This window comes from Bombyx mori, chromosome 1, assembly GCF_030269925.1.
Source record: "Bombyx mori chromosome 1, ASM3026992v2".
NCBI lineage: Eukaryota > Metazoa > Arthropoda > Insecta > Lepidoptera > Bombycidae > Bombyx > Bombyx mori.
This window is the reverse complement of record NC_085107.1, coordinates 3,827,877-3,840,400: the sequence shown is the minus strand read 5'-3', so window position 1 is coordinate 3,840,400 and position 12,524 is coordinate 3,827,877. Positions and strand designations below refer to the sequence as shown.

The following is a 12,524-nucleotide window of genomic DNA, read 5'->3' as shown; positions in this document are numbered from 1 at the left end:
ACAATATTGAGTAATAGTCACATCATAGAGTAAAAAGTAATATAGTTGTCGGTAATCGACAGCCGTGCTTTCCTGTCGTTCCTGTCAATTAGCTAATTTTGACATCTACGGTTCAATCAAATTTTGCGAGCCGGGCTGAGATTGTGAGCATAAATCCCAATAAATTTATTAACTAATTTTTATGAATGCTGAATAAAGCACTAGAAACTTATATTTGTATCCAGCTTTTTTCATGTTGAGTTTCAGTGATGGTAACTTTTTAAATTGAAAATTTTTAGACGTTCTCACTTAGTGACATTAATTGTGATGTTCGCAATGATCGTGACCTTCGTTTAAACTAGCCGAGATTGGCGCTACAATTGATAATACGGTGGAGGTCCTGGTCCTGAGAAAATTGCTGCACTTGGAATTTGATTTGAAAGCAGTGAGTATATTTTTTAAATCCATTTCGGGCATATTAAATTTAAATTCTTTAACTAATTATAGTGACCATATGCTACCAGAATTTTAAATTTAAAGTTTCCGAATACTATTTTTTAATTTTTCTTTCTGGTTCTTTATGTTCTATCAAAATCAATACAGAATCGCGCGAGATTGCGCAGTTATTACATGTACGCGAATAACATATTAAAAGTAAAGCTCTAATAAATCCTTAAGTAATCCTATACTTTTTTAAATCTATAAAAACGTGATTCGTAACATTATGAATCAAATTTTTTTTATAGTATTAAAAAATATTTATGGTAGCAAAATAAATACAACAATTGTACAGAACTAGTCCTAATAACTGTGTTTCAGGTCATGGTACATTTTGCCAGAAGATTACTATTAACCCTAATGATAAACAAAATTAAATAGTTTTTTTTGTAGCTTTTAATGGTTGGACAAGCTCATGGCCCAGCTGGTGTTAAATGGTAACTGGAGACCATAGAAACCTATAACTTAAATGCTGCCACTCAGCTCAAGACATGAGTTCTAAGGTCTCAGTGTTTACAGTACGGCTGTCCCACCCTTCAAACCAAAACGCATTACTGCTTCAAGGTAGAAATAGGCAAGGTGTTAGTACCTACCATCAGTAATTACATATGTCATTAGAAAAATTGGTGCCTGACTGTGAGATTCGAACAGCATTGCATCGCTTGACACAAATGCACCAGTCGTCTTAGCCTTTGGGCCACTACGACTTCAAATCTTGATTTTAGAATACACTGAAAGTATCCCTAATCTATGTATCTCAAGTATATAAAAAATGTTAAATAAAACTATACAAAAATATAACTAAATAAAAAAATAAAGCTAAAATAGCTAATAAATAAATTTAATCTACAGTTATACTCACACAGTATTGAAAATGAATGTGAACTTTAAAATCAGCTGAACTTACAACACTACAACACTATTGTGAGCCATTGGGCATCAAGGCTCAATAGCCTAGCTTGTACAGTATGTCCAGCATTACATTGCCAGTAAACCCAACACAAACCAGCAACACATAAAGATTATAATCATTATAAGCCTTAGACAGGAGCTTTGGAAAACTAGGGGAGGAGGAGAGTTTTGGAAAGATTTGATAATTAAATACTAATCAGTTCCTTAGCAGTAGACAACAGCTTGGCTCTGCCCCTGGTCTGGTTAACGTCCACGAGCAGCAGTAACCACTCACCATCACCATATGCCTATCTCACAAGAAAATAACAAAGAAAGTATTGAGGTCACCAAGTACAAAAGTGGTGTTACCCGTTGAAAATCGATCAAAGTAACTTATTAATTGTTATTTTGTTAATTGTTTTGTTATTTTGTTAATTTTGTTAATTGTTATTACTCAATAGTTATTAATATTTCACTGTTTCCAGAAATGATTGACGTACCATATTTAATAGAGATCTTTGCTAACGCACTCAGCACTATGACTATACTGTCGTCTTTATTTCTCAAAGTACCGCAGATTATGTCCATACGTGAGAAAAGATCTGCCGAGGGGATATATATTCAGGCCATGCTTATGGAGATTATTGGGTATGTATTATTTTTATTATAGTAAATTAAACTGTCGTAAGTTGAAACTAAGATTTCAGCATTGAAATCTTTTAATACTTCTTTTTTAGGATAATAAGAAATTGAATTATTTGTGATGAATATCTCACCTTAGCATTTTAAGTCACTGTGTATTAAAAATGCATTTTACCTCTTTTTTGTTATATAAATAGACTAGAAAAACACTCTGGTATTAATTAGGTCAACAGGGTGGCCTTATTTGCAATTATTAAAGTCAATATTTTTCTATGACACACCCTACCTGACACAATTACAAAGGCCAAGATGATTGAGTGTACATATAAAGATAGAGGTCAGACATCCCTTCTGGTTTATTTGCTTCTATTCATTATATAATATGCTTTTATTATGTTATTCTCTTTCAGCTTTACCATAATGTCTCTCTACAATTATACAAACAAGTATAACATCATGACCTATATGGAGTACCCTATCATACTTTTCCAAGTCTACGTAATGTTCTACTTTGTTCTCAAATATAAGAACATGCTGAACCTTCCAATTATTCCCGTAATGGTTGCTTCATACTTTGCTTCTGTGTTCGGTTTCGTCATGGATCTATTGCCGAAACAAGTTCTCTCCTATTTGGTGGTAAGCATTTATAAATATACAGTGGATATCTTGTACATGGTAAGAATTTTCCAATAAACAAGCTGTAGCGATATTCATTACTTGTATCAGATGAATATTATTTATTTCAAAAAGATAACTTGAAAACAAAAAATGCTACAATTAAAGCATAAATTAACATAAAAAGTAAATAAAATATAATAGATGCATTGTGATTTGTCCTGAAGAAAATTGATGGTAGAAAACTATGAAAAATTATGGAAAAATAATATGACAGCAAGACACTTAACCTTATAGTGAACATATTTATGTTATGGTGGTAGGACATCTTGTGAGTCCGCGCGGGTAGGTTACCTGCCCTGCCTATTTCTGCCGTGAAGCAGTAATGCGTTTCGGTTTGAAGGGTGGGGCAGCCGTTGTAACTATACTGAGATCTTAGAACTTTATCTCAAGGTGGGTGGCGCATTTACGTTGTAGATGTCGATGGGCTCCAGTAACCACTTAACACCAGGTGGGCTGTGAGCTCGTCCACCCATCTAAGCAATAAAAAAAAAGGGTGAAATGGCCTTTTGATCTGTTTTAAAAAAAAAACTTATACAAATAATCATGTTCTTTTGATTAATTTTCTCACATTTTTAACACAAGAAAAGAAAGAAAGGCCCTGGCTGTATCTGCCCCTGGCATTGCTGAAGTCCATGGGCGACGGTAACTACTCACCATCAGGTGAGCCGTATGCTGTCTGCCTACAAGGGCAATACAAAAAAAAAAAATCTCGAAATTCCAATAACTTTTTGGTTACACAAAGGGTTCTAATATTATTATTCTTGATAATACCTAAAATTTTTAGGCATGCAAAAAGCCTGCATTAATATGTAGAGTACGATCTGATTACATCTAGATCGAATAACGCAATGCTACCGTCATCAATTAGTGCACCTCGGTATTGTAACTTGACTCATAAGTATAATATGATAACCAGCACTAAATAGTTTTGTTTTATATGTACATGAATCTTCAAAAATTTAGAAAACCGTTTTTGTCGAAAAGCACGTGTAGAATTTTATTAAATTGGATTAAAGTTACATAAGCATTCAACAGGCTTATTGTGCTTACAATCGCAAATTTCGTTTTGGTAATTTTACCTGTTAATATTTTTAGGGTAAATCTCGATATTAGAGCCATAATGTCGGTTGTTCATATGTTCAACTAGTTCAGTTGACCATTTCCAATTTAATGGGATAATACAGTAGAAGCAATGATTGTAGTAGGTACAGTTGTATTAAAATGTCTATACGACCATCGCTACAATTGGATTTATTTAAATAATTTGTCTATGAATCACAAATCCCACGAACTAGACAATTGCAAACTGAGACGCGATATTCTTTCTCGAAATAAAACCTTATACGTTGCATATTGAATTGGATATAAGTGGGAATAGTGATTTAAAATTAATAAAAACATCCTATTTTCGTTCTGAATATTATTCGATTTTGATTTGTAGAGCTGTCCGTCTATCCATTTGCGTAATTTCAATGCATTTTTTTTTCTACCTAAGCTAATGGTCTTGTGAGACCATTTCAGCGTAGTCTTAACTATAGTAGGTGAGCTCACGGGCTCAAACCTGACGTCGTTGCTACACTAACCCTAGCAAGAGCAGTGGCTTTGTAGAATCTGCCACCGGATCGGAAACGCGACCCACTGAGAAGATCCGGCGAGAAACTCAGTGGGCTGTGTCTATGGATTAATTCGCTCGTGGAACCCTCGAACCGCAAGCGACGGGTTCGACATGAACGATAACCGATATCAATGTGAATGCATTGCTCTGTTGCAATGTTCTCAAAAACAACCAACCAAATTTTATGATATGAGTGATGATATGGGCTGTAATGAGTATAGATGAGCTTGATAGAAGTAGTCCGCGTGTTAAAATACGAGAACATTCTTTTGATATAATTAAAACTATTTTTACTGTTTATTCTCGCGTCTTTGTTATTGTCACTATATCGAGTGGTGAAAGGCTATTTGGTTAATATGCGACATTTAATTTTATCTTTGTAAATAAAAGTTCGTTTTATTTTGTATTAGTATCAACAATTCGATATTTTAATTGAACTTCAATTACGTTTACCCCGTTCAAATATCTGAAGAAGTTTTTTTGTTATGATAATCTTTCCAGATTTTAAAATGTAAACGGCTTTCCTGTAATGTTACAAAAGTGTCGCTTAAACCGGATTGCCTTTCGGAATAGGCCCTCGAATTATGATTGCCGACGTTTCGAACACTTTATAATTTCGAGGACGCGGACAACTGTCAATCGAGATTAAACCGTAAAACTAATTGTCGTAAGACTAGTTTTAATTACGTATGTCTACGATTCACGAGACCCAAAGAAAATACTACATTCTATTGTTATTCAAGAAACGTCTTTATGTAACTAACTATTTATAACTGGGAACAAATCGCGCACGGTCATCCGGTCCCAATTTAAGATTCCCGGTGTTATAGGTATTTTTATTTTTTTTATTGCTCAGATAAGTGGACGAGCTCACAGCCCACCTGGTGTTAAGTGGTTACTGGAGCCCATAGACATGTACAACGTAAATACGCCACCTACCTTTGAGATATAAGTTCTAAGGTCTCAGTATAGTTACAACGGCTGTCCCACCCTTTAAACCGAAACGCATTACTACTTCACGGCAGAAATAGGCAGGGTGGTGGTACCTACCCGTGCGGACTTACAACAGGTCCTACCACCAGTAATTACGCAAATTATAATTTTGCGGGTTTGATTTTTATTACACGATGTTATTCCTTCACCGTGGAAGTCAATCGTGAATATTTGTTAATTACGTATTTCATTAGAAAAATTGGTACCTGCCTGCGGGATTCGAATACCGGTGCATCGGTAGATACGAATGCACCGGACATCTTATCCTTTAGGCCACGACTACTTACGACGACGAGGTATCAGACATTAACACACATACTTATGTATGTTTAAGTATATGGACGTATATAGATAATAAACAGTCAGACGAAGAGCAACTTGTTCATGACACGATTGTTTGCCTAATGTGGGAATCGAACCCAGGACCCTCGGCGCAGTCAGAGACGTTAACTATTGCACCACCGAGTCATTATGCTTACGTCTTTAGAGAATAATATATAATATATTATTACTCAAAATTTTCTAATACATATTTCATTAGTTTGAAATTCGAAATGGCTTGATTAATATGTTTTAAAAATAACTGCTGAGTTATTTAAAATACATAACCCGGTAAAGTTTGTGATTATTTGATTCAATTTAGTGTCGTTATTCTATTTGTGAGTGTGATTCTTTCAAAGTTATATTTATTTAATCGCAACAACATAGCGACATGAACATTATTTACAACAATATTTATTGTTGTTGTTATATAACAATATATAAATCTACAGTGGTTTTTACGGATGTTCTGTTATAACTACTGAACCATGCATCCCATTGACTTGAAACTTGGTATCCATGCAGAAAATACATATACTAGGCTAATATTTATATGAGTCTTGGACTACCTAATAATAATGACAATAAATAATAAAGTTACTTTTAAATGCCCAGCGAAGCGGGCGAGTACGGCTAGTTTGGTTATATTTTTTGTATCAAATTGCGATGAACATTACTTCGTTTCAGCCGTTTTGCACGCCACTGAGCGGATTCGCTAAAGTGACTTATATATATGGTATCATTAAATCCGGGAACGCGGACGCTGTTTCGCTCACAACGTGGATCATTTCCGTGCTGACCAATTTGGGTGAGTTATTTCGACGTAACATCGGATTCCTATATAAAATTGTGACGTGAATGCGACGGTGGATTCTGTACTTTTAATGCCCTTTTAATATGAATGTATTTATCGGTAAACATAATCAATGGTTGTATTCAACTGCTGGTTTTATAGTACGGCATTTTGGAACTTAGGGACTTAGATAAAAATGACTGAAAATGGGTAACAGTGAGTACTAAATAATGATAATGAGACACATTGCGTATTTTGTGAATTTATGTCCATAACTGAATTATTATTTTTTATAATTAAAGCAATTATTTGATTACTGTCGCTTTTGTCTTCAACGAATTAGTTCGGTTTATTTTAATTATCTTTATATATATTTTGTTTGAGTTAAATGTTAGACGTGGAATAATATGTTTTTTTTTAAATTATTTATTCGTTTAGCTCGCGTCTTCACCGTTTACGTGGACTCTGGAGACGGCAAGCTGCTGGCCAATTTCATCATATCGACCCTGCTCAGTTCTGGTGTTTTCTTCACCGCCTTGCACTACCAGCAGCAGACGGCATGCTGCCCGATCCATCGCCCGCAGAAGAACCGCAATCGACCTTTCCACCAAGAATACCGTCCCCGACACGTTCACCAAGACTAAAAGTATGTTCAGTTACCAACAAGACTTCATATAGAAAACTTTTATTTTTGCATTTCCATTCGTTATACCATTTATTTATGTGTGAACCGCATTTTTATTCTAGCTAAAATCCTTATTGGCGGTTCTTTTACGTAATTTATTCTTAATTTTAAAGGGCCCCTGTTATCAAATAGTTGGGGTCGGCACAATGACGCCCGTGAATGTACTACAACATTTCACAATTGTATTTTTAGGTGCGAAGCCATAATACTGGCAGTCGTCCCCGATCTCCTCTGGGAATGTTTCATTTTACACTATGCCATACGAGGCTTATTATTATAGGGTAAACCGTTGCGTTGGATCTTCGTAGGATCCGCCATTGATCGAATATAAAGACACTTAACCAGTATTATCGATTATTATAATAGTCGTGATTAGTGAGAATTGAATATTTAATGTTATCTTACGAATCTGAAAGAATCTTATCACGATCTAGTCACTGAAAAAAGTATTGAATGATTTATTGTGTGGCAATGAAATTTTTTATGGTTAGCTTAGCTTTTGACTAAATATTTTAATATATGACAACACTCATAAACAAGGAATCTCTTGATATACATAGCTGCTCTGTGTTTTGTCATTAGGCTAATGATTAATTACAATAAGAAACTTAAAGACAACGGTTTGACGCACTACAACGTAGCGGAGGTTGATAAATATATATATACATTTAAAAAGATAAATACATATATAAATTTAAAAAGACATTAGAATAGTAGACGGTGTTTAATGTAATACAAATAATATTCCGCACTTAAAAGTGTCAAAATATGGTATTGAAATCTTTGTAATGTAATTTTCGATACTGTTTTAAATTATCATTGCGTAGTTTCTATTATATATCGATCTTTACCTAGTGATTAATATAATATAAAAAATAAGATTAATGAAATTTTATTGAAACATTATTAACAATATATTTAACAATTGTATTAGTAGTGTAATTGAAAACCAATATAAAAGACATTTTCACCCTTTCCTTATAAATGTTTAGTGCATAGAGATTAGATTACCAAGAATCTCCAGATTTGATATTAATAATTTTTGTGTTAATTATATATTATTTATGTTAATAGTGCCATATGTGAACGCACAGGAATTCATTTTTATTAAAGGTGACATATACAGTGCCAAGATTATTTTTTTATGATTGTAATTGAATTATGTAATTATTTCGTTTTTTTTTTTTTAAATAAATTTGAATCGTGTAACTATGCTTTTATTTACCCTTATCAAGAGTCATATTTTTTAAGTTCTTGGAATTTTTGCAATATCTTTTGCGCCGCCGATTGTTGAAGTCCAGATGAAGATTTTATAGTGAACAATTTCGATCTGGTCTTCCTAGGGTTTGATACATTTTCTGTGATAGACTTTCTGTTCGATATTGACGTTTTACGCGGCGAATACATTCTCTTTGCTATGAGCAGGCGAGAACAAAGCACTCTCGGAGAAGTCATTTCTAAAGACGACGTTGATGTGAACTTTGTTCTCGGCGATGAAAATGAACCATGGCCTGGCGAACTAATGTAGTTCGGTTCACATCTCAACACGTTATGGGAGGCTTCGATGCTGCTCTGTATTTCGGGCAGTGCAGGCAATTCTTCGGGTTCGGAAGGAATATTATCTTCATCGACCTCATGCTCCAGCAACCCTTGCGGTTCTTGGGCACCAAAACTCAATCGACTAGCTAAATGACGAGCTTTCCGTCTCGCTTTAGCCTTCGCAATTTTCACAGCACTAGCACTTCCGACCAAATGTTTGTTCTGGTCTATGAATTCGCAAACCGCGTCCGCTTCTTCCTCCGGCGATAGATACGCATCTCTAAAAAACCCGTATCCGTCGCGCAGATCGTGTATCCCTTCCATAAACAGCCAGCCTAAAGTAAAGATCGCTAAAGCAATAGTTGTGATAACAGCGACAGCTGTAGTAGCATCAGGTCCTGATAACTTGTACTGGATTTTTCCCAAGACTCCATAAGTGATAATGTTTTGCATACGCTTATTGCTGCGAGCTCTGCATGTGTAGAATCCTCTCAAATCACTATCCATTGAGGCAAACAGCTTCAATAATCTACTGTCATCAACGAATTGAACGGTTTCACCATTCATCTCGTCTTTGATCGCAGTATCTAACAGAAACCAATCGGCTTCGTTGTGATTCCGAACATTCCTCGCGTGAAGACATGTCAAATTAAGTCGGTTCGATCTACCCAATGATGTCTCATGATAAGACCCTGAGACACTCGCAGTTCTTGAAGACATTTGAACTATTCCATTTTTGTTCCTTTCAATGCTAAGCTGGTGTATATCTAATAAGATGTTATCGACGGTGATGGAAGCTACAATGCCAGTGAAAGTAGGAAATTCTTCGGAAACCAAAACGTTGATATTTTTTGGAACTCCTCCAACAAAAAATTCGTCGGTACAAAGTGAGATTAACAAGGAATCAACTTTTATTTTATCCGTAAGATGGCCCTCTGTAGATTGCTTGGGTTTCTTACATTTATTATTTGCATCACGACAAACGAAGCTACTTTCAATATCTTGAAATGTCACGTGTATTCTTTCTCCAGAATTTAAAACGGCCTCGATAGAATTTGCATCTCGTTTTTTAGTAACGGCAATATCGAGCCACTGTTCGGATGAGCATTCGAAAGAACTTATACATTCGGAATGGAAATTCGGTAACACTAGCTTTAATTTCAAGCGCATGTTTTGTAGCGATAAATGAAGCCAATTCATTTTATTCTTTAAAAATAATATAGTCCCGATTTCACTTCTAGGCTTTAGCGTCAATCCAATGCGCCATTCCTCTTGATTTAAGAAACAGGGGATTCGTATATATTGGTCGTTGTCGAGATTTATGTATCCTTCCTCCATATTTGCCTTTTCATATGCCAAATTTGTAACGCCTGTGGGATAGAAACCAGATTTACGACGATACCGTTCGCTCATCAGTTGAAGAGGCATGAAATTTAATATGAGTTCTTGAACTTCACCGTGAAATCTCTCACCGACTATAATTTCTTCGACTTCATCATTGGGAAGATCCGGATCACAGGGAAACGTGTTTTTTAGTGTAACTGGCGAGTCATCTAACCTCAGAGTCGCAGCTTCGTTAGTTACAGTCACGAGAACAGAATGCCACACGGCTGGTTCGATAACGGAATGGCTACAAATTCGAGGTAAACTACAAGATGGTGCGAGTCCACTGGCATCTAAGCAAATGTGCCATGTTTGTAGGCTCAAACGCACGTAGGGGCCATGTAATGTTCCTCTACGCACTAAAGTGCCATGTGGAGATATTGGCAAGAATCTTATGTAGAAATGGAATAACGTTGAATGCATGTTGGCAAAATTGTACTGTATACTAGAGTCGCCATTAAATAAAGCGACGACATGTGTGTAAGCATTACAAGGTAACATGTGACAAGATCCTATTTCTGTACGTTGCCCCATACAAGGGGAACCGTTGCCAGCGGGAATAGGTCTCGTGCATGATCTTGATCTTGATCTTCTGCCTGCTCCACATGTTTGGGAACACGGTCCCCAAGGACCCCAGCCAGACCATCCTCCATTTAACGAACATTTTTTGTTTTCACACATTTCTAATTCATCGTGTTGTCCTTTACAATGAGTTCCCCATGTGCTAGTAGATATTGGCGTGCGCATTTCTAAACAAGAACGTCGGCGGCGTCTTAGACCAATGCCACAACTTTCCGAACATGCAGTCCAAGGTGACCACTCACCCCATGCGCCATTAGAATTACGTATGTCAATAGCACACTGATCACCGACGCATTCATCAGTTTGTAATGGGTATCCCGAGCAAATGAGAAGAGCTTCTGAAGGTGGTGGTGCGTCACATCGTCTCAGTCTCCATCTGAAGCCGTGGCCACAACGAGCGCCGCAGGATGACCAAGTTCCCCAAGCGCTCCACTCCCCAATAATAGGACAGCCCATATTATGTTTCACACATTGCAGCGAATTCCATAATGCTTCAGCATTTAGTTGCCAAGTATTGTCCGCATTAAGTGCTACGTCTATTGCCTCAAACGGACATTCCGTCTGGAGACATCGTTCCATAAGAGACGGTACGGTTTCTAAGTGCCTGAAAGCATCGTTCCTAATCGCATCACCTTTGATCAGCTCTTTATAGTCGTTGACCGTACAGTTTGTTAAGTAGCATGACCGAATTTGTTCTGCTTCACCACTGCACATGATTCCATCTTCGAAGGGTGGCGGGTTGTTACACTCTCTGTATCTGCGCTGATGACCCAGTTGATCACATGATCCGTAACATGGGGACCATGAACTCCACGGCGACCAACCGCCATCTACAGGACACTCGGGATCGGAGATGATACCTATTTCGCACTCTACTCGCCATATTTCTTGTTGTCTTTTGCTCCGAGGTTTTTTTGATAGACTTACGTCAATAATCCAGCTTATTATGACTATTTCCTTAAGCCTTGAAATATACATGACCATCTCTACTATATTTAATGTATTTTCTATTAATGACACTGCAAAAGTCATATGAGACGGTTCTCCTTACCTCTACCCTCCATACTATTTCTATGATGATTTTATGGCCTGGTTACGAGACTTTTGAGCCAAGAGTATTTGCAATGCTCTAACTAGAAAAAATTCAAATAAGATTTTTTCATTTTGATAAGTACCTAAGCTGACAGCTGAAGGTATTAATTTTTAGCATCAAGTATATTCTGTAAGCTACTGAAATCTACAATGTTTTAAAATTGAATTTAAGCGGTAATATATTTTAGTGCTGAGCCTATAACGGGTAGATAGTTTTGATTATTATGAATATTAGCACGTTTTTATTAGATCGGTATGTATGTATGTTTGTTTATATGTGACGGTATCTTTGAACGTCATTTTCACAGACTTTAAGACATCCAATTAACTTAAAAATTTCGAGCGCGCCATCAACCGTTGACAGGTACTTACAATCGTTTTTAATACTTCGCTTTAATATCTTAACCAGTATCAACAGGACTAAATAAATATGATATTAATAAAATTGTTAGTTCGGTTTGCTATTTAAACATGTTTTTGTAGTTTTAAAATACATAGGTACATTAAATTCTTCAAATTATGTTTTTGCAAATCGTTATGTTTGGACCATGCAACTAAAATAGAGGGTGGATCTCATAAACACAAAGCAATTACGAATTCGCACAACACAAAACATTCGGTAGGCAGCGGCTTGGCTTTGCGGTAGGCAGCGGCTTGGCTCTGCCCCTGGCATTGCTGAAGTCCATGGGCGACGGTAACCACTCACCATCAGGTGGGCCGTATGCTCGTCAGCCTACAAAGGCAATAAAAAAAAAATTCGCTAATAGATTTATAGTAAAATTTATCGCTTTGCTAATATAATTTAAGACCATGCATTAAATAAAAACAAAAAA

At 36.2% G+C, this 12,524-nt stretch overlaps 1 protein-coding gene across 8 annotated transcripts; it reads left to right on the top strand.

Moving 5' to 3' along the window:
- Window positions 1-8,304, top strand: LOC101744726 (solute carrier family 66 member 3). 8 transcript variants are annotated; one of them, XM_062677119.1, is made up of 7 exons: window positions 1-143; window positions 279-424; window positions 1,601-1,756; window positions 1,854-2,016; window positions 2,421-2,646; window positions 6,305-6,425; window positions 6,849-8,304. In XM_062677119.1, exons 4-7 carry the CDS (start codon window positions 1,856-1,858, stop codon window positions 7,052-7,054), a joined length of 714 nt encoding a protein of 237 aa, XP_062533103.1. In that variant the 5' UTR covers window positions 1-143; window positions 279-424; window positions 1,601-1,756; window positions 1,854-1,855; the 3' UTR covers window positions 7,055-8,304. The 8 variants fall into 8 exon arrangements, with proteins under 8 accessions (XP_062533103.1, XP_062533100.1, XP_062533098.1 ...); XM_062677116.1 differs by having other exon boundaries at window positions 1,598-1,756; XM_062677114.1 differs by having other exon boundaries at window positions 1,590-1,756.
- The last annotated feature ends 4,220 nt before the right edge of the window (window positions 8,305-12,524 follow it).

Bases quoted from the DNA above. Each gene is read 5' to 3' on its own strand.
- LOC101744726 (XM_062677119.1), top strand. From the start codon at position 1,856: ATGATTGACGTACCATATTTAATAGAGATCTTTGCTAACGCACTCAGC. The intron at 2,017-2,420 runs GTATGTATTATT...ATTCTCTTTCAG, and splicing joins ATGCTTATGGAGATTATTGG to CTTTACCATAATGTCTCTCT. The intron at 2,647-6,304 runs GTAAGCATTTAT...ACTTCGTTTCAG, and splicing joins AAGTTCTCTCCTATTTGGTG to CCGTTTTGCACGCCACTGAG.